The sequence below is a fragment of the Platichthys flesus genome, chromosome 2, assembly GCF_949316205.1.
Source record: "Platichthys flesus chromosome 2, fPlaFle2.1, whole genome shotgun sequence".
Lineage (NCBI taxonomy): Eukaryota > Metazoa > Chordata > Actinopteri > Pleuronectiformes > Pleuronectidae > Platichthys > Platichthys flesus.
The window spans coordinates 16,039,829-16,064,293 of NC_084946.1; the positions used below are offsets into that span (position 1 = coordinate 16,039,829).

At 42.5% G+C, this 24,465-nt stretch overlaps 2 protein-coding genes across 2 annotated transcripts; one reads left to right on the plus strand and one right to left on the minus strand.

The window, feature by feature from the left end:
* Positions 1 to 6,126: 6,126 nt before the first annotated feature.
* Positions 6,127 to 10,819, plus strand: LOC133966475 (amphoterin-induced protein 1-like). Its single transcript, XM_062401425.1, has 2 exons — positions 6,127 to 6,403; positions 6,722 to 10,819. Exon 2 carries the CDS (start codon positions 6,792 to 6,794, stop codon positions 8,325 to 8,327), a length of 1,536 nt encoding a protein of 511 aa, XP_062257409.1. The 5' UTR covers positions 6,127 to 6,403; positions 6,722 to 6,791; the 3' UTR covers positions 8,328 to 10,819.
* A 4,377-nt stretch (positions 10,820 to 15,196) lies between these two features.
* On the minus strand, positions 15,197 to 22,623 carry LOC133966484 (RNA-binding protein 15-like). Its single transcript, XM_062401438.1, has one exon. The coding sequence runs from the start codon at positions 22,247 to 22,249 to the stop codon at positions 19,730 to 19,732; it is 2,520 nt and encodes an 839-aa protein (XP_062257422.1). The 5' UTR covers positions 22,250 to 22,623; the 3' UTR covers positions 15,197 to 19,729.
* Between the last annotated feature and the right edge of the window lie 1,842 nt (positions 22,624 to 24,465).

The window sequence follows — 24,465 nt, forward strand, 5'->3', positions numbered from 1 at the left end:
CCAGAGAGTCCCCGCTGCCAATAATAACTACCGGTAGATACGGACGCATAAATATCAGCCGCACTCAGGGATAAAATCCTGCCGTCGCATTCACCAAAACATAATTACAGCAGCCTACACAAACAATCAAGTCACATTCAAATGCACGTTTAGCATGGGTGTACCAGGGGGAGAACATTAACCAGCTCCTTGTGTTTAATAGCATCAAAGCAAACACACACACACACACACACACACACAGATTGTTGAGTGGAGCTGCTCAGTTACCTGATGTGAGTGAGGGAGAGATGCTGTACAAATGTCCAACATGCTGCACTAACAAGCATCTGTCACGTCGCATTTTACAGATGTCTCCGGCAAAAGAATGTGTTGGAGATGAAGTGATGGATGTTGCCTTGGAGACACTGAGGAGGGTTCACAGCTTTACCGTCAAACAGGAGCTGGAGGAAGAGTTAAATCAAAGGACTGTGTTTAAAGGCTGAATAACAAGATAAGAGCCTTTATAAGAGTTACTTAGTCGGTGTTACCGTTGAAAAAGTAAAGCAATACAAAGTAAACATGCAATATAAAGCAAGGGAAATAAAAATGGAATAGAAATAATACAGTGTAAAAAGAATATGTACAGTGTGTGAATATATAGCTGCACAGACAGAGATGAGTAATGCACAAAATAAATAAACGTTTAACCTGAGTTAAAGTGCTGTCCAGGGTTGATGCATGTGGTCTAGTGGAAGCCGAGCTGGTTGTAGAGAGGAAGGACCTGAGACACCTCTCCTTCAGACACGTTGGGTGGATCAGCCTGTCGCTGGAGGAGCTGCCCAGTGCTGTGATGGTGTCCTGCAGGGGCTGGGACTGGGTGTCCATCAGGTTCCACAGCTTTGCACTCTGTCCAACAATCGCCTTAAATTATATCTAATTACACTTATAAGGGCCATTTTCTAACTTTGAGCACATGTTGTTGATTATATGTGTCATAAAATAATAAAATTGATAATAAATATTTACTTGACTATTACGGACACTAGTATAGACTCTTTTATAGACTCTAGCTGAGGTCATGGTGGCGGTGTTCCTGTGCCTACAACATGTTTTTAATGAAAGAGGTTGTTATCATTAGCTGTGGAAATTTGAAAGACGAGGACAAAATGCTTTAAAATATTATCATATTTGAGCTGAGGTCTATTCTAAGAAGCATATTAACCAAGTTGTCTGTGACTCTTCTCAATACAACACTGAACATTCTACAGGTCCGAGGTTCAGTGGAGCTCTGGTATTTGTTCCACAGACTGGGCTCTTGAACAGGCCCCTGAACGTACTGGTTATACCAGAGGGTGGCAGTGTGTCCACTATAAAGTACATGTAGTGAAGTAGCTGCCTGCTGCCCAGTGTGATGACTGTCACATATCTGAGACCTGCCATCTCAACATATCAGACACACACACACACCCCCACCCATAAACAGACATAATAGAAGGCTTGAATACACATGCCCTAAAACTGTTTCACAACAATGCAGAGGATAGAGAAGATGAGGAAAGATTGTTTTATATGGAGGTTTTAACAAGAGTTAGTCTGTTATGGCAGACGTTAGATATGACAACTATTGGCAAACATGTTGTATTTGTAAAAAAGAAATGATATATATGTAATATTAAAATAATAAAATGGAATGTCATTTCAAATCAACTAACCAACCTAACTTCAACCAGTGTGCATGTAATTGTGTTTGTGTGTGTGTGTGTGTGGGGGGGGGGGGTTATACAGTACCTATTTGTTCTTGTTAACTTCTTTAGGTCTACACAGAGAGAGCTTTATCCCTGTGATTGGTTAACACATTATTTCTCCCTCTGGGTTTGAGTCTAATACATTCATAGAAATATAATTAGGGAGATTCTTTAAAAAAATAAGCCTGGATCTTTGTAATGACAAGAAGATGTCATTAAAAAGAATAATAATGAAAGTAGCAATTACAAGAATATGTACACTCTTTAAACTAGGAGAACACATGTCATTCACCAAAACACAAATATTACAGATCTGAGGAGTCAACATGACACAACTCAACATGCAACAGATGACAACCAAAGACCAAAACAAAACCTGAAGATCTGCTGTGTCAATGTCTGACATTTATAATTACCTCATTATTATCTAGGGCTTCAATTTGAATCCCCTGTACATTCACATGATGTTTATTATCAGTTCCTGCAAATCATTTCAATCTATTTGATTTCCAGCTGGGAGCAGCAGCAGCAGCTGAGGCTGGCTTCATTTAGCTGATGGAGCTATAGAGCTGTGTGCTGAGTTATTATTATCCAAACCTGCTGCCACTGCCCCAGAGCGGCAGCTCATTTATAATTCACAAGAGAACTGTAAGTCTTCAGAGAGTGGAGGAGCGCCCATCTTTAATCAACTTCGCTATCTGATACATCCCAGCTGAAAGCACCTCAAGTAGAATCCGCTCTGTGAACGCTCTGTGATGACAGCGACAGGTGAGTTTACACGACTCCACTCTGGGAGTGAAATCCAAACTGTCTCAACTGTGCAAATAGAAAAACAACACTCACTTGGGATAATGTTTGAAGGAGAATGTGAAAGAAAGGATAAAGCAGATTTGTCCTTTGTGATAAATTTGAAGGATGACACTGGTGATTTGTCAATTAACTCCATGAAACGATCAAAACTGACAGATCAGTCAGTGTCTCAATACTTTCAGACTTCAGTATGTGTGTGCCTGTCAGCCCCAAGACCTTTTGTTACCTCCGCTGAGGAGGTTAGGTTTCCACCCCTGTCTGTCCATTGGTTGGTTGGTTTGAATGTTATTATGTTTGTGAGAAAAATTATACAAAACAACTCAACCGATTACTGCTAAACTTTTATCTTTAAATATTTTCACTGTTTTCCCAGAGAATAATTTGTGGATCTTGATGTACAAATGATCAGGCATATTCAGGAGGGTTAGGGTTAAGAGGGGTTAGGAACTGACCTAATTGGAAAGTGACTGGGCTGAATTAGTTTTTCAGATGAAATTATCATGAATACTTCATATGCTTTGTCCAGACAGAAATACAAACAGATCTGGTGGAGGATGTGAGCACGGATCCAAAGAGACATCCAGCAAGGAGATTAATGATGATGGAGGCAGATAATATTACTAACAGCTCTGTAGATGAGCTAATCAATAAATAACATATTCCATCGGGACTTTCAAAAAGATTTTAGTTTATTTTTTTTATAATTGAGCATCATCATCCAAGTTTTGACACATTCATCACATCTCCGAAAGCATCGACCATTTTCCAGTGTGGTGTAAAAAGGAAATGTGAGCGGAGAGTTAGAGGATAGGCTATAATCATTTCCTATAGCGTAAACTTTCTCACTTAATCTGAATGTATAATTCATTGTTCTTATGATTCCTTTCCAGTGAATCACAGTTAATAGATTGAAGGTGTACATCATAGCAGCTCTTTATTGTAACAAAAGCAAATAACACATAAAAACATTTTTTATGTTGTCTGTGGCACGGTGGTAAAGTGCCTTGCCTTGTAGCAAGAAGGTCATGGTTCAAAACCCTGTCTTTCTGTGTGGGGTTTGTCCTCCCAATACCTATATCGATTTTATCGGGGCACCCCAACTTCCTCCCTCAGTCCAAAGACATGCATGGGTTAGGATGATTGGAGAATTGACCGTAGATGTGACTGAAGCCTCTCGCCCAATGTCAGCTGGAATAGGCTGCAGCCTCCCGCACCCCTCAACAGGATAAGTGGTATGGATGATGTAAGGTTTATACAGTAGATGGATGGATGTACAAGTACCAGCCTCAAATCTTTTTAATTGTATGTGCAAATCTCACCTAATGTCTGAATTCAGCTTCCTTCACGGATGACATTTCGTTCCATTCTGAAGATGGCGCTCTCGTTGTTTTCTCTCCCCACTGTCCCCTAATCTCTTGCGACCTTGGCGCCCATAGCAATCAGTCTCTATTTTATGTGAAGGTCTCCGTGTGAGGTGACCTTGTGCCTAGCAGAGTGATAACTAGATACTTAATGTGCAGCTGTACATCGGCTGGATGGTCGTCTGTCATATAGACGTCTACAGCTTCGCCCTTTTTCAACCTTCCTCAGCTGCAGGCTACTAACTGTGTGTGTCTGCGTGTGTGTGGGGGTGTGGGTGTGTTCTCATATTTTTTTCAACACTCTGCTCTCCGGATGCTCTGCAGATCACATGACCCACTCACCTGCCTGCTCAGCCGTCCCCCATTCCCTTGCACAATTCCCAGTGCAGACATTTCCACCTGTCATAAATCATGTGTGGCACAAATACAATTAACAGAGGCTTGCATGTTCCATGGAGTCAGGACTGTGTGACAATGAGCCAGGGTGCACAGGGAAGCATCTATAACTGTATTCTTTTTATGTTCAATTTACCACACAGAACCTTAAGGGGGCCGGGGACAAAATGGACCTGGGAAAGGCTGCACACAACTGTAATGTAGTCAATAGTTCTTGGGGAGCCCCTCTGAGCCCCTGGGGCCCCGGGCAACCGACCTGTTGTAACACCCCTGCACTCCAGCACAGGATGATTTTACACATGGCTCAGAAAGTGAGATGAAGCTACATGGTTACACTGTCATTCGTTTTTGTCCTCTGGCAATCTGATGTGATCATGGCTGCCAAGCTAAGAACAGGGCAGATCCACATGAGATGAAATCATCTGTAAAGACTCCACATAACAAGTTTCAGTGCTTCGTGATTACACTTATCCTGCTGCTGTTATAACTGTTGTTATCCAGCTCCCAGCAGGATTCAAAGCTGTTTACGTTAACCACTTAATGAGAGCGCTGCACAGTACTCCCCCTATTGATCCTCTCCGGCACTTCTACATTCACATCACGTCCCAACCTAAAGACTGCTGCGGCTCTCTCACACACACATACGCACACACACACACACACGCACACACCCACACACACAGTGAGCATTTGCCCCGTCCTTCACATGAGTAATAACACAGACCAGGAGGAAGGGCTTCATCATTAAAGACATCATAACACTGAAAGAGCCATCGCGTGTGAATGTGCCATGAGAGTAAAGAGATGGTAAAGCCTCCCCGAGGACCTCCTCACCTTCCCCAGCACCCCATGTGTGAAGAGTAGAAAAAAGAGAACAATTAACCTTCATCATCCTCCTCCCAGATGATTACCTATTCTGCATGGCAATCAATGTGTTTAACAGACAGTGATTATACACTTCTTCTTCTTCTTCTTCTTCTTTTTCTTCTTCTTCTTCGTCTTCTTCTTCTTCTTCTTCTTCTTCTTCTTCTTCTTCTTCTTCTTCTTCTTCTTCTTCTACTTCTTCTTCTTCTCATTATTACTTTCGCCAATGAGGATATGTTTACATCTGCATTCGATTTTTTTATAATAAGCAGGATTAGGCGCATTATGGTAAGGATCCGGATCCTGGGCCAACCCAAGTATTTATTTTCCACTCTCTTTCACATTGTGAGATAGGAAGTTTTTCAACATTCAGAATGAATAAATATCAAATATTTTGGTGATAATATTCATGTTTGAGTGAAATTTGGTGCAGATCCCAAAACAAATCTGGATCTAGTGAACTTAGATACGGTTTCATTGGGGGGTTTCATCTTTGAGCTCCTTACTAGCTATTACTATTGCTATTACCATCATCATTATTATCATTATACAGACAGATTATTTCATACCAGGGGTAAATACTCACGTACTTACAATACTAACAACAAAGATGAACATTTATTAAGAATTGTTTACAAAGAATGCTTGAACAAGGAGCACTTTAAAAATATTTCGGCAACTGCTTCATATGGATGAGACGATGTTGACCCTAAACGTTTTTTTAAATGTACACACTTCTATTATTTTAAATTTACTTTTGAATAATTTATTATGTTACAGTCTTTATTATTATTATGTATTATTATTATTATTATTATTATTATTATAGAGTATTCCATACACTGTTATCATACACATGCTGTATCCTTTATAATGTTACGGTCATGTGTGTGTTTTGCACTAGTGTTACAGTGTAAATAGAGGGTTGGTGTTGGATGTGACACACCCCCTGCTCCGCTGTGCAGCGAGCGCCCCTCAGATCATCGATCACATGGTTCCCTCGTCACCGAGCACCGTGTGTGTTCGTCAGGAGGAGGATGACAGGCAGGAGGGACCAGTGAGCTCCGCGGATCTGCTGCTACTGCTGCTGCTGCTGCTGCGATGAAGAGGAGGATGACGCTGTCCTGTTGTGGATCATCTCCGAGACTGGGCCGCTGAAGACCCCCGCTCCCAGACCAGCCCTCCTCTTCCTCCTCCTCCCTGGTCCCTGCTCCTCTGATCGGATCTTTGGAAACCGGCTGTAAACAGGTGAAGCAGTGGGCGGGACGCTTCAGTCCGCTGGGATCAATGTTAAATTAAATTAAATCCTGACAGAGGAAGGTGATGGGAGGAGGCAATTGAAACAAACGTGTATGTTAATGATCGTTGGATGTTAATTTGATGGCTTGATTTAATAACACTCATTGGTTGACATTGGTATTTTCTGCTGAGCAGCCACAACTTTTCAACAGTGACTTGCAGGCTGCTGCAGTGCACCTGCAGGCATCTCCATCTGCAGGTTCATTATCTCACATAGCCCTCACAGCAGAGATGATTTACGTTTGTCTTTTGAATATGTCCCCACAGCTTCACAGCTCTCCACTGTGACGACTCGGCGCAGCAGGTCCACACTCCTACAGTTTGTTATCCTGACACGATGGGGGACTCCCTCTGCATCTCCCTACGCGTCGCAGAGGCAGTGCTCAGAACGAGGAGCTTGATCACGGTCTTGCCTTTTGCTTTGCTGCTACCAACAGTAAGAGTCAGTGCACAGTTCATGGGAAGCCCCCTGGACTGCCACAAGACCTGCGTGTGCGCCAGCAACATTGTTAGCTGCTCCAAGAGCAACCTGTCCTACGTCCCCATCGCTCTTCCAGAATACACAGCCGTCCTGGACGTCAGCTTCAACTCCATCACCAAGCTCCGTGCCGAGTGGACCTCCGTCAAACTCAGCAGGCTGCACACTCTGCTGCTCAACAACAACGGCATCACTTTTCTGTCCTCCGAGGCATTTGTGTCCGTGACAAAGGTTCAGTACCTGGACCTTTCATCCAATCGCCTCCGCCTGCTGGATGAGGTCATTTTCGAGCCGCTGGTGAACCTGGAGGTGCTGCTGCTTTACAACAACTGCATCTCTCAGATCGATCGCTCCGCTTTCTCGAGCCTCATCATGCTGCAGAAGCTCTACCTGAGCCACAACCTGATCTCACGCTTCCCCCTGGAGCTGGTGAAGGAGCGGAGCCGGCTGGAAACTCTCAGACTGCTGGATGTTTCCTCCAACCGCATCAAAGTCCTGCCCTTGCACGAGCTTCAGGCCCTGCCAGCCTGGATAAAGAATGGCCTGTACTTCCACAACAACTCTTTGCCCTGCAGCTGTGAGCTGTATGAAGTGGTGGCACGCTGGTGCCTCAAGGAGCTCAGCTCCGCTATTGACTTCAGGAGCAGCCACACTTGTGTGTTACCAGGGCAGCAGAAAGAGAGAATGGCCATACTGGATCTGAACAAGGTCCATTTGAACTGCAGTGAGGCCAAACTTTTGGACGAAGAAGCTTATCTGGACCAGTTCCTCGTGCTGGACTGTGATACCAGGAAGAAGGATATGACTAAGAGATGGGCACTGCCTGGAAACATCCCACTGTCTCTTAAAGCAAACACTACTGCTGTGAAGCGTCCTGACGGCAACCTCCAGATCGGGCCCCTGAGTGCAGAGGACTCCGGGGTCTACACCTGCTATGCCACAAGTGACTCCGTCAATGAGACGCTGTATGTGACTGTAGTGGTGTTTAACTCCACCATGAGTGGTGGCATGGAGAACATGAAGACGGCCTACACCACCCTCGTAGCATGTCTGGTCAGTGCTGTTATGGTTCTAATCTACCTCTACCTCACACCCTGTCGCTGCGCTTGTTGTCCGGGTCAGGGCCTGGAGAAGAACGACCCCTGTGACAGCCTCCATTCTTCAACTGTCAGCGTCTCTCAAGCACACAATGAGACGGGGCAAGAGCGAGTTGAAGGTGGCTTTAGCTACAGACATGTGGGCTTCCCAGATATCAAGGACCAGCTGGAGCAGAATGGGAGGTTGAATCCAATAGGTGAGGAGGACGAGGATTGGCACGGGGAGAGCAAGGAGAGAAGGAGGTCCGACGCAGAGTCGGTCAGCTCCGTGTGCTCCGATACCCCCATGGTGCTGTGAGGGCTTCATCCACACGGCTGTGCAGGACTCAAACATTGGCATCTTCCAAACAAAGCCAAAGCTCTGTCTCTCATGGTCAGCGGCAGTGTTTCAGTAGCATGTATCATTGATTAAAAAAGAAAGAAAAGATTATCGGTGCGGTGAAAAAAAAAAAATACCCCAAAGCATTCTGTTAATGCTTAAAAATATTTAGCGAAACATTTAATTTGACATCGCAAGAGTGGTATTTTTGAAGACACAAAACATGAAGCATATTCTTTCAATGCAAATGATATTTACAAAATTGCAACTATTGCTTTCATTGGCTGAACCTGCAAGGAATCGCTATGCAAGTTGTAATGGAGGAGTTTGAATTTAGCTTTCACTTAAGTCCTTGATTGAGAAAAAAAAGTAACCATCAACCCCAGTTACTCACAGCATGAAAATATGCTCTATGTTATTATTAGATAAAAGTTACACAGAGTTTTAAAGTTGTCTGACAGAAGCTGCTGCGTGATATAGAAACAATTATAAATATAAATGTGATTATTTATTCTTCATTTTACATTCCTGTTTGGTTTGTTCAGCACTTACAGGACGTGATACTGTTAGGATTACTCTTATGCAATTTTACCATTTTAAATTGTTTTAGATTTAGTGCTCCAGTTGAAGGGTTTCTGAATCCTTAAACCTTGTATGCAAGTCTGTTTTAAAAACCAGCAGATTATATGTATTGCTGTGGCAGTTATTCCTATTGATCATTGACATCATACACACTGTAGGTATTAGTTAAACTGATATCTTTTCGTTTACATCAATTTAAACATAACTACTAACTATTTACAGACAAAATCACATGACAAATTAAGTTTAGCCATCTATGTAACTAATATATAATAATATAATGCTGCATTCCATATTTGCTGTAAAAATAATGAACAAAGGAACATATTTGAATATTGATGAGATCTATTGTGCAGATCTAGGTACAAAGAGGCAGTTTCTTTGTAAACTGACATGTTAGTGGATTCAGAGAGTATGCAGAGACAGTTTAGAGTTACAAATATATATATAACCATCGTAATAAACTGAAGCTTATTTAAATCACATTCCACAAGTCAATAAAGATGGTCTCTGTTAATGCAGCGACTGACGACACATTTCAGCCTTGCTTCTCCGGTACAGAGTTTCCCAGTCGGTTCTGCTTCTGATCTCGTAACACAATCCAGCAACCAGTAATTACAGGACGGACGAGTTGTAATTAACCTAATCAGAGTGATTTTCCCTTCTCAGATTGCCTGACCCGGGTCATTTTTAGAAGCCTGAAGAGGCACAACCAGTCAATGTTTCACAAGAAAGAGCCAATGATAAGATAAGAGTCTGAAGAATAGGAATCATTTTATAGATAATAATGTTTGTCTCATATTTCACTAATCATGGTACAGTGACTATTACACTTATCTCAAGATCCCTTGTAGAGGTCTGGACAACCAGGTCGAGAACCACTGATCCAGATTGAACATTTAAAATTGTTAAGGTTCAAATTTTCAATAACATTATAATGACAAGTTTTGGTTTGGGCTGGAATTTCAAATATAATATCTACTGTTATATTGCAGTTAGGATAATATGTTATGGTGAGAGCGACATTCAGACCAGCAACATAAACATACACCCTTCCATATTGGATAGTTAATAGCAGCCAGGCAGGAGGACCAACCCAGGGGAGACAACTGAGAGCGAGTACCATCTACTGAATGCTTCTGGGCATTAGTGCCCAACCCAGAGCAAATCAGTAAAATGCCAGCCTGCCAGCCAGAAGTCTCATAAACACAGTCAGGAATAGCAGCTTGTAGCCAGGCCAGCACACAGGCAGCCGGACACAGCTGAAATGTAAATATAGAGGTTGCACTTTTAGTTCTATTGAAAATGCTTTTAAATTCTTGACTTTAGAGGTGTTAATAATGGTGTCGATACGAATGCTGCTTTCCATTTGGTATGAACACATGTAAATCAGGTAAAAAAAATGTGTCACAAAACTTAATGCATAATGAAACTCCCCTAGATAATGGATGTAGCAATTGACAGTACTTTTATTTTGAAGGAACAATACTGTCATCCTCTCAGTTCTCTTTGTGCTTTTTCAAAAATAATTTGGGTGATTCTACACCTTCATTCAAAGCTTATGGAACTGACTGTAAAATAATGTAGCTTGACATGCTGAGAAACCTTATATCTCTCATAGGGACCCATCTACTCTATGCTAATGTCCATACTTCTCCTAAAACCAAAGATTTATTTGCAAACATACATTAATAACCTACATGTTCAGTGTTTACAGTCAGTACAGTTATAATGTCTTTACTAAGTTGAGCTTACCTACTGTCTATTTCTGTGTTGAGACACAAACTTATATTTTAATATATGCAATCCTGTATACAGACTGCTGTTAAATTATTGTTGTATTGTACTTCGTCTTTTAATGTATTGATCCTGTATTTCATAAACTTCATGTCAACAAAAACTGAGTGCCATTAATACACTGATGAATGAATCTGTCACAGCTGCAGTTAGATAATAAAAAAATATCTAAATATCTAAAGGCCTTATAAATCTAAGGCCTGTAATATTAGCTTAGCATAAAGACTGGATACAGCTAGCCTTGCTCTGTCTGATGATAAACTGTTTATAAAGATGGACAGCATGATGGCTCCCCAAAAGTGAAGCCACTGCGTCTAGTGGCTGGTCACTGTATGGGTCATAAGCCCTGCCCCCTCCGTGTTAATGGATGGAACATGAACACAACTAAAAAGCCAAGATAGTTGACAAACACATTTTTCTCAAAGATGTTTTGGGACATTTTAGGTTATTAACATACTGGTGATTGTTTCCGCTAATTCGATTTTAAATAGTTATTTGATGCCAAACAAATGAGGTGTAATACAATGATTGACAGCTGATACTGACTCACGATTGGTCGAGCATTTATACTACGTTTGATGTGTTAATAAGTGAGTTTTAAAGGTGCTTGTTATTGGATTATCTCTGTTAGACAGAACTGAGCTGGCTGTTTCTAGTCTTTGAGCTAAGCTAAGCTATCCACTCACTGACTGTAGCTTTGTTTTTATTAATCTTTTTATCACTTCTTTTTTTTTAACTGCATACATACTGGTGTCAGTCTCCTTATTATTTAATTCAGTGGCGCTCCCACCTGGCTTCAGTTTGTGTTTTAGACTAATGACTTGGCCTTGTTCACTTGAGGGTGAAATGGGAGACCACACAGATCGCTGGAGCGAGAAGTGTTCATGCAGGGAGTCATATTTACAGCAACCGTCCATCAGACCCACTTTCCTCTGCAACACTTGTTGATGTTGGCTTTTCAGCCTTATTTGGATAGTTGGCCACAGGATCTCCCTAAAACAGCACGAGCAGGAGTGTGCTTGCTTCAGAACAGTCAACTGCATAAATAATATATTGGCCTCAGACAACCTGAAGTCAAAACATCGGTCGTGTAGTTGTAGCAATAGGCATAAACTTGCCTGTCATTGTGTAGATCATACACAATCACATTTCTTCATTGAACAGTGAAGAAGCCTTTGTATAGAAGTGCGGCCCTGCAAGAAAAGAGGTGTATATCGCCTTTTAATGTTGGCTTTAACCAGGTTTGAATTAGTTAAAGATGATGAGTAGTCATAGTCTAAATGGTAAGTGTCAGGACAGATGTTTTATCATCAATATGTTGAAGTTACCTGGTTTTGTGCCAGAAAACGTTCATGTTCTTTAGTTAAAACCAGTATAAATATTATGTGAAACAAGCTACTCTTCCTTTACATTTGAGAAGCCGCAGAGCATTATCTGTCCGTGGTCGTTGGTCCGTCGTTGTGACAGATGCTGCAGTGTGAAACCTCACCCACTGCCCTGTGACTCCTCTGCTGGATGAATGATTGAAGAGGAGAGGTTTGCACTGATGCCCACGCTCCCTGCTCCAGTATCGACCGTCTCATGTTACCATGTTTACCCATAATGCACGCGTCACCAGCCAGGTGTGTGTACCTAGATGTAACCATTTGGAAAAAGCAGCACAACAATACAGGGATGCAGAACGTATTTCCTCATTAACAGGAATGGAAAATCAAATCAAACTGTGTGCAGGGGGCAGAGGGGGTTAATAACTGATCTGTGTTTGTTCACATGTTTAAATGGAAAAGAGACGAGTGACTCATCCCCTTTGAATATTAAATCACAGATTATAATTAGAGTGAATGCTGGAGCCTAAAGAAAAGCCTCAGATCTGTACACTTCACACACAGATGGTATGAATGTAAGTCAGCACCTGCTGACAGTGAATGACTGGCATCAGACTCTGTGTTTTTTAAAGCCTGAATTCTAAGTAAGATGACTCATCCTCTCCTCGGTCCCCTCCCAGGAGAATCACATGGACGTTAGTGTGTCCTGCGCCATCTAGTGGTTACTTACAGTCTTATACATAATGGAGAATCACCTTCACATTGATCCTGGAGCATCGTGGAGCTCCTCCAGAGGAATCAACAGTGTGTCAATTAATAGAGATGCTAAGACAGGGTAGAAGTATTGACCAGATCTCCAAATAATATAATTTATTAAGTAGGAACTACTTTTTTTTTTTTTTTTATTGGAAAATGAAAACACCTTATATGTGGACTCTCCATAGGTTCATGGTGTGATAGAGTTAATACTTCCTGTGCGACGTAAGGGACCAGTGCCTCTAGAGGCACAGAAATTAATTGCAACAAGCGTTAAACATATTCTTCTATTTAATGCAGTTAAAACTGAAGCACTTTAATTTATTTGATTAATACACATATGGTTGTGGTCTGTGGCTCAAACGAGGAGTTTCACCTGCTCAGGTACATGGAGAACATGTTCTAAGGGAAATTTATTCCTGATTCCTCAGTGTTGCTAAACCATAATGACTGTTTATAAAAAGATTGTTGTTTCAAAGATAGGTGGTCGTCCGTTTAAGAGACATGCTTGGGAATGACAAACTGAAATTCCAATCTCAGGCCACAGATCCCAGGAAAACTGCCTCTGTTTCAGTAATGCGAAAACCTGCTGATCCATGTAGACATAACTTATTCAACAGCATAATTATATATCGACTTTTTATACTTTTGTATGTGTAAAATTTTACATGAAACTGAAACCACAATCAAACCTTGGTGATAATGATACATCAGAGGTTTGTCATGGATGTCATCACCTTGATGGAGTCACATCGTGTGCACTCTGCTGCTAATCCACTGATGTGGGTGGGTAAAAGTGTGAGCTATTGAGATAGATAGAGGGAGCAAGAGAAAGAGAGACAGGTGAGAGAGTGCTGTTCATTTCTTTCTCCTTTCATAAGTCAGTCGTTGTTGTGAAGACTGTCAATGTGCAAATATTCTCAATTCAAAAATATTGACATTGATTTTGTGTTTTTGCATTTTGTGTTAAAAAAATGAAAATATGTATGTATGTATGTAAAGGAATCCACAGGTCAGAGTCTCCAAGTGAACTTAATGTATTGCGGACGGAGTCATCGTATTATCTCTGTGACCAGGATAAGATTATTTAGTTTGTGTATTTCACAGCTGCCTGATGAAGTGTAGAGTGGTTTCCGGCTCCCTCAGTGGGGGTCAAAGGTCATGTGCAGCACACTGCTCATTCCTGAGTATAGACTTTGCTGAAGGGTTTTATGGAAACTTTCTGCTGTTCTCTTCGCCCAGGCCTCTCTGCTCCAGCAGCTGCCTGGATTTACTTCCCTCTCTGCAAACTGGGTCCCTGGTCACCACATAAATCCTGGAGCTCATTCATCATTTCAGCTCAATTTAGCAAAACATTTTGCACAACCCACAAACTTCTCAGCTTACACGTCAGACCTCATATCTTAGCCTAATAAGGACTTTTATCCTGGAGGAGATTCAAGTGCAGCTGAGCCAGAAAATGTCAGGAACGTGTTTCATCTCATGCATGGTCGGAGTTGTTTTCGTGCTCATCTGGTCACTTGGTTGAGAAAAAAAAAAAGAAGACTTGTAGCTGCTGGAGAACCGTGGTCAGTTGTATTTACAGCGTCCCAGAGTGCAAAAAATGTTGGAAGCCATAGCACCACTTACAATAAGCAGTAGCAGGGCGTAAAATGATGAAATAAGTGTTGGACAGATGAACAGACTTAAAAAATAGCTGGTTGTTTGTTAAACATCCAAAGAGTGTGTTACTCTTCCGGTATCTATGGACAAACTGCAGCAAGTGTCACCTGATGAACAAATCAATCAAATGCTTGATGCTCAATGATCATCATCAAGATGTTGTTACTGCATGTCCAAGATCTTATACATCATCTTTAAGTGAGGCTTCTCTACTGTTTACAGACTATGACACAATGTCTTTGTTTAGATGATGGTATCTTCTACTTATGAAAGAAATCTTGAGCTTCATTGATGTTTTCTGAAAAGTATCCCCAACAACAAGCAATTTGTTTAATTAAATTTTTTTATTAATTAATGATTTGTTTCCCCCATTAATAGGAATTCTTTGAATTGACTTATTTATACCAAGTGTCCTTGTTTTAAGAAATATCAATCAGAGAATATTATATTAAAAACATCAAGGTATAGACACAAAATTATTTTTTTATTTTCTTTTCATGAATTTCTCCGCTGTTGACCATGAACTACTTGTGAAACAAATGCTGATACTATCTCATTTCCTCCTCTAAGCTTATCCTCTGTTCATGTGCTCTGGTAGTGTGAGATCACTCTGCCCTCTAGAGGACAGAGCCTGTAAACCGGAACAGACCGTTAATTTCTTTACACACCCCAACTCCCACTTTCACTGAAACAGGAAGAACGATCCAGGAAAACAAGACGCAAGAGTGAAAAAAAAATTGTTGCCTTTATTTAAAAACACATTGATACAATTTAAATATTTATTATGATTCAAGGTATAAATATGAAAAGTGCATATCTGAATTGTACTCACCAAATGACTTTCTCTTGTCTGATGATGAATCCCTTTCATGTGCTCAGTTCATACTGTGGGTAAATATGAGTCTTTCACAGAGACAACATGAGACAAGTTTTCTTTCTTCATCTCCTCCTGTATTGAGACAATTCCCTGAAATACTCAACAGTTTAATAACACATAGGTTTCATATGAGAGGAATCCCAAACACTGTTTGGTCCACAAGAATTAAATTTCAAATTAAAAAAAATGATTCATGCACAGCAGTGAAGGGTCAGTGGGACAGTATATGTTTTTGTGCATGAACTTCCTAGTGTAAAAAGTAAAGAACTGGATTTAATGGATAAGACTTTTCAAACATTATATCAAGATATTGATCCAAACCATGAATTCAAAGAAAGCTTTAATTATTCCGATTTCCAGATGCATGTTTCCATTTCCTCTCAATGTTAAAACCTATTTTTTGACACTGAAGTAATTAATAGGACGATGATGCCTCTTGAGTTTCGGCCAGGCGCCTTAAATTGTCTTAGATCTCTATTCAAACTGGAACGTGATACTGAATAACACGGAACAATGGTGGAAAACCTAATATTATTGATTAGTGTTGATTTTGTAGTGGAACACTCAGTGATGTGACAGCACAACTTTCATGTGACTTGTCGCTGACTTCACGAGTATTTTCCATTTTATGATGCTCTATACTTCAGTCAATTAAATGTTACAAGGAAATGTACTTTCCTCTGCTCCACTACATTGACCTCACTGCTATATTTACGTTACTTTCTTAATGATTTTACATGGAAAATCAATTATATCTCCTTTGGAGAAAAGGGGTTTTATTCCACGGGACAGCTTATGAAAAACAAGAAAATATCCATCGGTTTATAATGGAACTTTTCTATTACAAATGAAAAAGAATTGAGCAGCTACAATATTAGATGTTAAACATAGTAGTAATAATAATCCAGTTAATTAGTTACAGCACTCTTAATTAAGTATTTCTGTACATTCTATTATTCAACAGGTTTTCACAGACTGGTTTTGCTAAATGTCTCAGGTCTACTTGATCAGAGAACGTTTTCCAATGCTGACTATGACCCACTTGTGTGTCTGCTTGACATTTATATTAGATGCTCCATGAACTGCTGGTGCATTTGAGACCAACAATGAAGAGATTGTGCTAATTTTGCTTCTCCCAGAAACTAGTACACCCAGTGGGCAAGTTAGATGTGAAGAAAGGTAAAATGATAAATGGACTCCTACCATCAGTTCACCCTCATACCAGCTTTGGTCCCTGTAGTGTGTAGTGGTATTGGTCTTCAACATTTGAATACATACCCGGGTCAGTCGATTAGGTCATCTCAATACTTTACCTTTGGAAAAGGAGCAAGTTCAGCCGCGGAGAGACTCAAACCAGTTATGCTCCCAACGCTCCAGGAAACCTCCAGGAAACCTCCGGCCGTGGCATCGAGTGATCACCTGAGGCTGAAGTGAAGCGGCTCTGGTCCCTTCAGTTTGGAGATGAAGCAGTGACGAGTAGTAGCAGATCTTTCTTGGTGAGATTCATCCTGTGCCGACTCTGACTGATTCCTTACTTTGGTTTCATAAGCAGTTTGGCACAGAAAAGTATGTAAATCAGATCAACACGTCAACTAAGATTCCCTGTAGAGGAACGATTTCTCCTCTGTGGGGCTTTCTCTCCTTCCCTTTTTATGGCACATTAAGTCTCACTGTTGCAAGCTCTTTCTCCGTCAGGCCCTAGCACAGCGCTCCTCTTCCAAACTCCAACACCAGAACAAGCAAGTAAATAAATTAACTTCCTTCCCAAGCTTGTGCTGAACCGACACTTTGCAGGGGCCAGATGAGGAAGATGATCAGGGCCTTGCTTCCGCTGAGAGGCTGCCTGGTGGAGACGACCTCTGGGATTTTGTCAGAACATGGCGAGTGCTGGTTGTCAGCCACAGCTCAGGCCAGAGGTGACTGAGGAAAAAGCCACATTATCTGCAGAGATGCAGCGACTTGATCTTTGCCTCCGCAGACGCACGGACATAGAGGCTTCTAGAACGGCCAAATTTCACACGAAAACCTCTTCACAAAAGGTCATTCAACAAATGATGAATATGAAAGCAAAGAACTTAGAGGCTGCCGTCACTTGATTTTCACACTTCCTCTCCAGGATCCCGCTGTCAAAGTGATTAAGCCTTTTGAGTTTGATAGACAATTCCAAGAACAGAAAAGGGTCACAAAAGCTGTCTTCCGAGGCACGTGTGTTTCCCACGAAAAGGTGAATTTATTGAGACAAAAATCTATCAAGTGCGTGATGCACTTTGCGTTTCTTTTTTCCTGACAGTTACGTATACTTCTTAGGCCCATGAGCATTGATGTTCTCCATGTCTCTCCAGATATCCTGAGTATACAGCACACATCATTTCTTTTTCTCCATTTGAAACACAGTACTCAAATCAAAACACAAAAAACGGATCATTCACAGTCCTTTCAGAAGAAGGTGAAAGTTCACTGATAGCATGGAAGTATTTTCAACATATCGACTTTGGAGCGGCTATTAGAAATGTGCATGGAATACATATAACTCTTCATTTATAGGTTACATCCTCTCTTTTTAACAGTACATGCTTTGTTGGGGTAACTGGTGTAATCAGTGGATTATAATGTTATAGGGTTTTTTTTAACAAGAGAACAAGTGTAGAATTCAATCAAACAACTGTTCAACCATATTGAGTGCGATGTTTATAGGACAACACTGACAATGGGAGAGGACACAAGTAAAAAGGAACCCTGAGTTTCAATGCATTTCAGAATGAGGGACTAATGGTATGTATTAGCCCAGTAGAGCTGGTAATATTAAATTTTCTTTAGACTTTGGCAAGTTTTGTCAACTCTTATAATATTGCTGAAATTATAAGTTAAACCTCTTGATGGTTTGAGTTTCTCCTATGAATATTTCCTGCTTTTCTTCTACTGCCATGATAAAGAGTTAAAAAAACAGTGACAAAGAGCATCAATCTGAAGACAACATATGGTTTATAAACCAAATAAGCAGTTATAAATATACGTGGAGGCTGACGCAGACCAAAAAAACAAGACTAAACCATGATGTCAATATGTACAGAAGTGAGGAGTCTGCAGTTATAAAAAAAAATTTGGACAAGGTTTACAAAAAGACAATTTTCATCGTCTAGGATCTGATGTTTTCCTGTCCCCTGTCTATTTGTTTGTAGCAGGATTACACAAAAACTACTGAAAATATTTACACGAAACTTGAATGAAGGTTGGGACATGAGCCAATAGAGAGCACATTAAATATTGGTGCAGATCTGGACAAAGGGGAAGATCCCAGGGATGTTTTTCCATTTCCTTCTTTTAAATTGCAATTGATAGTGGGGGGTTTTTCACCAATTTACTAGAGAATAAAACACAGATCTACAATGATGGAAAAAAAACTGGAATATTGAGGGAACCGATGATCTGTTAGTGTTAGCAATTCGGTCCAGCTTGATTTAACCGCACTGTTGGGCCTTGGCGGAGGTTTGTGCTCTTCTGAGCGATATTCTAGTTTTTAGCTGGAGGACTGTGCTGGGCTGCATTACAATGTACGGGCTCGTTTTGCTTGTGTCCACACCATACACATGGATGTTCAGTGAACACTGTGAAAAACAGATGGCAAATACTAAATTAATTTCATCTTGTACTGTCATATAACCTCCAGATGTGGCTCAGAGAGGCGCACTGACATAACTGCAGTTTTAAACTATAAACCTTATAAAACTATAAAGACTTTTACATATTTTCTGTGGCTTTAAGCAGAAGTTACCAGACGTGACAAAAACAGCAAACTCTCATAATGAAACTCTGAATGACGAAATAGGTTCTTACTTTGTCAGCAAAAAGTTATTATTGAGCCATGGGTAAAGCTAGAGGAAATGTCTACTTACATTAGTTGAATTACTTTGAAGCCAAACTGCAAAAAATCTTTGTCAAGACGGGAAAGAATAAATCTAAGCTGAGTAGAGATCAAATGAAATCATAAAGCTGTTTGAGTTTAAATAACAATTCATGAAATTATATAAGAAAACTCTCTTTTTGAATGGGATAAGGCAACATATAGTTATGATTCACAGAACTGTAGCTTGCTCTTTCAGAAGAGTACCTTTCAAGTAATGTACATTTATACGGTAATTGAGGAGCAGAAGGCAACATGTCACCTGTATTATATAATCACACCTATCAATTTGTCAAGACCTGTTCAGTAGCTTTCATTTCTATAAACCTTCAACAGGATGAGAAACAGGCCACTCTGCAGGATAGAGAACATAAATATCTGAGCCCTGTCATTTCCTCTTATCCTGCTCTGTCATTTCCCTGTTTTTCCAACTCACTGTGTAACAGTTCATGAGTGTGAAAAGACATATTCATACATTTTTTCATGAAGCTCCTCTGATAATGACCATCACCATGTAGTCGTCCTCTGATTTGGCAAAAGCTTTGGCAGAGGGATCCATGAACTGCCGCGTGAACTCACATGGGGGGAAAGCATGAAGGACTCCTCCGTGGTCCTTGTCACAGCTGCCCCCCACAGGGAGGCTGATTATGCCGGCCGCCTCCTTCTGCGTCAGGTAGGACACCAGGTTCTTCAGTGGTCTCTCGTTGGGGTTGCTGGCATCGTCCTTTCCAGGCATGGCCAGGAGGATGGAGTATCCGCTGGAGCTGGTGGCCTTGATTCGACGAGAGACCTCCTCAAGCTTGGGTTGGTCCAGGCGCAGGCGCTGGCTGATCTTCAGCTGGGACACTTGACCCCCAGTTGAGCCGTCCACTAGAAGACTGGTGGCCACTGCGATGTCGCCCTCCAGCAGGTGCAGTGATGTGGGGAAGCTGCTGTTCTTCAGCAGGAGGACACCCTGCCAGACCTGGCTCAGCTTCTGTCCTTCAGCCGTCCCCTTGGTCTTTGAGGAAGAGGAGGGTTGATCTGAGCGAACCTCCTTCTTTAATGGGCTCTTGGCTGAGTCACTAGCTCTGCGTTTGCCCGGCTCAGTTGGGCTCAGTGTTCTCCTTCTCTTGTCTCCACAGCCGGTGTCCTGAGTGTTTTGCCTCTCTCTAACAGGGGAGGGTCTGCCGAGGCGAGGCAGGCGTTCTGGGTCACCGTGACGCACCCCATCTCGGTTGCTCCCTTCTGGGCTTCGTTCTAGGGAGTTGCCATGCCGACGCAGACCAAAGTCGCAGCCATCAGGTGAAGGCTCCAACCACCAGCCGTCGTTCATATGTCTCCTTTTGCGGCCCAGATCTCTGCTTTGCAGCTCCCGCTCTTGCTCTATTGTCCAGGGCTCCCGTGAACGCCTCTCCAGGCGGTCCATGGGATCGAAGGCTGGTCCTCGCATCCTATCGTGGACAGCCAGGCCCGACCACTCAGCTGTGGCATACGGATCTCTGTCTCTGAAGCGGGCGGGATGTGGAGGGGACCTGTCTCTCACTCTCACCGGCTCAGTGAGACGGTGGACAAAGGGCTCAGAAACTAAATCATAGTGCGGCAGAGGAAGCTGCATAAACTGTTGCTGCTGATAGCGGACTTCTGTTTCGGCAAAGTCCACCCTGAGTCTCCTGTCAGGGCCGCCGAGAGGGAAGCCCCTCATGTGAGTACATGCAGCCTGAGCCGCGTCCAGGCTTTCGTACTGGATGTACGCCCACACCTCACCTTTCCTGTAGTCTATGGTCCTGATGGTGCCAAAACGGTCAAACTCCTTGGCAAGAGCAGCGAGCGGAACCCAGGGTCCAAGACCCCCCACCCATAGCCTAGTAGTGGGCGTGGGCTTACCATAGCCAATTTTTATCGGGTTGTGGCCCACCACTTTCCCTGACATCGCTACTTTGGCGCGGTGAGCCATGTCCAGGTTCTCGAACTTCATGAACCCATAGGTGTTGCTCTGGCCTCTCACAGCCCGCTTTATGTCCACCTCTGTTATGACCCCGAACCTGTCGAACGCCCGCCTCAGGTCACTCTCCGTCACGCTGACGTCCAGGTTGCCCAGAAACAACGTCCTGTTTGCCCTCTGGTCATCCTCAGGGGTCATCGGGTCCTTTTCACGGAAAACAGCCGCTTCAGGGACGAAGGGCGGTCGGCTCCTGGCCTCGTACACAGGAAAGTCTCTCTCTCGCTCCAGCTCTCTGAGGTGAGGTGGTGGAGGAACAGGAGGAGGTGGTGGAGGAGCAGGGAGACGGCCCAGCGCCAGCTGCTGTAACCGGTAGTCTCTGAAGCCCATAGCAGTGGGGGACAGCGGTCTCTGGGAGTGGAGGTGCCTGTGTCCTGCGGGGAAACTGTCTTTTGAAACAGGGGAGCGGCTCCTCCGTCGGTTCATGTACACAGTCTCTATCTTCAGGGGCCGGTCGTACAGCACCAGTTTGCCGCGGGCGTGTTTGGCCGCCCGGGCGTCCTCGGGCCTCCTGAAGTTCACTAGCGCCACCCGCTCGTCGTTCTCTCGGCTCATCTTAACACTCACGTCCCCAAACTTCGTAAACTCGTGAAACAGCCCGTCCTCGATCTCCTCGTCGTTCAGCTGGGAGCCGAGTTCGCTGATTTTCAGAGTTTTGTACTCACTTTCTGGGTTCGACGGAGGCCGCGGCTCGCAGCGTGATGAGGCGGAGGATCTGGCTACTTCCGCGGCGATGTCAGCGGCAACGTGCGGCTTGTTCCCCGGGATAACTCGGTAGTCGTAGCCGCTGCCGCTCCTTCCGGAGGAGTTGTGTCCGTCCGGGTCCCTCGCGTCTCTCTTCTCTCCGTGTAAACTTCTCCTGGAGGAGACAGCGCTGTGTATGGAGCCGTTGCTGTTGTTGCTACCGACCGTCGACAGGGCGCCGCTCTTCTTGCCGCTCGGGTGGCTCCCTCCTCGGTCTCTGCTGTCTTCCAGCGCCCGGGAGCGTTTCTTCACTGGCGACCGCTCCTTCCCCTTCATCTCCAGCAGCTTCAGACGGTGAATCTGCGTAATTGTGCCCTCGGTGACTGGAAGCGACTTGAACTAGCTGGACTTCTCCGGGGTTTCGCACTGTAACTCTCAAGCGAGCAGCGTCAGCGCCATGATGGACCTCTTGCAGCTACTGTACGGGAAGTCCCGCCTCCGTGCCTGCACAAGAAGCTGATTTGCTGAGCGGGGTGTCAATCAGACGTAGCGCCACCACGCTCGCCAATGAGGAAACATAGGAGTGGCTCAGCTGTGAGGTCAAAGTTCAAACCAGAAGCTCCACAGTTCACCTGAAAGCGACCAGTCACACAGAAGGTGGCCCGATGCAACAACAGGAAGTGATCAGAACAGGAAGTTTGGGATCTAGATCAGTGGAATCTTAATATTGTATTAGTATGTAGTAAAGTTAAACAGAGCTGGATTTAAATATCGTTCTTGTGAACTTTTTAGGCTACTCTTTGTCTTTGAGCTGAGGACACTGATAGTATATCCAGTCAGCTCTCATACACAGAGGAGGAATATTTCTCTTTTAAGATATCACAGCATTTCAGATGGATATATTGCAATTTTTACTTACACACATTTAAATGAGAACCTAAGTTGCAGTAAGCTTTTAAGGTTCCAATTAAAAATGTTCAATATTAAACCCTTTTTAAAAACTTCATAAAACACTACATCTATTTTTCAAACATTATTTTCATGCATTTTGTGAGCACATGTTATTCTCTCGTAGTTATTCCCTTGACTTTTTTCAAGTGTAATTAACCTACATGCAACCAAATGTAAATATACATCTGGTTATAAATACTGTATGATGATGTATATATAGTGTGCATCTATATACAAGAGTATACAAAACAATATCAACTAATAAAACATCAAACACACTGTATCATAACAATACTTGAGATGGCATTGTGTGTTTTAAGTGACTGTACAATCGATAACAACTGAGATGAAATACTTACTGTGTAAAACTATAGATTTTCACAGAAAACTTCCTGTCACATCTTTAACTAAATAACTATTTCAGGTGTTCTTATTGTAAATATGATACTTGTTATACTTGCACTTCTCTATACACTTGCATTTCATTGAAATCATATTAATCACTTAAGTTATACTTATCACTGAAGGTAAAGAAATCAATCTGGCATCATCATCATCATCATCCCATTCATCTGACATTAGACGTCTACCCACAGTGAAGCAATTCAATCGAGGGATGTTATATCGTTTAAAAGGCCATTGAGAGTAAAAGGTTCTTCACTTTTCAGTAGAGTCTAGACGAGCAGTGAGAGACCTTTTTGGTTGGTGACCACTGGTCTAAACCATAGACGGTATAATAGCATTTATATTGTAAGTATTGAGTGGAAGAAGATAATCTCTCTGTGAAGACTCTGCTCAATCAAAAACCTCAGTCAATGTGTCTCTGCCCTGTCCGTCTCGGTGGACGATAGGCACAAGGTATCCAATACTGCTCGGAGTAAAACCTGAAACGCTATCCTTTGTGATTATATGTTGCTTAGAACAAGGAATAATTTTACTTTAAACACAAGTAGCAGACCTCCATAATGGACTCCAAATCATGATAGAAATGTACGTAAAACAGGACGCAATAGACATGTTGCGTGTGGAAAATCAAAGGAGGGGAGTCGTCGTTCTCAAGTTGAAATTAAGCAAGTTTATTCAGAGGTCACAGGTCAGGAAAACGCGGTGTCCAGCAATTGGACATGCATGGGTCTCTAGTTCTATGCAGAAGGCTACACAGAAAAAGAGGCGCTTAAACAGAGTGCGCACATAGGTTATATATCGATATATTGGGCGTGACTGGGGTTCTTCTTGGATTGGTCAAAACTAGATGGAGGCCGCTGCATCTAGACGGGGCAGTGCCTCATCCTCTTGGAATGTCGCGTGATGAAGATATCGTACGTGCACTCTGTTGTCGTGGTTACCAGAGGTCAAAATGTTCCTGTCTCAAAGCAGCTGCCTTAGTGTGTTGTGGGGGAGAGATTTTAGCCAAGGTCTGCTCCTTATCTGCTGTTGGTGTTCTACTTTGTGTGTGTGTGAATGAAAACAGGGAGCTGGGATGTGTGGTATAAAGTGTTGACTGTTCTGCAGAGTGTAATAATAAGGTACAAGGACATGGTATGTGTATCTGACCACACGCTAAAGTGTGTGTATTTCAATAGACAAACAGCATGAAACAC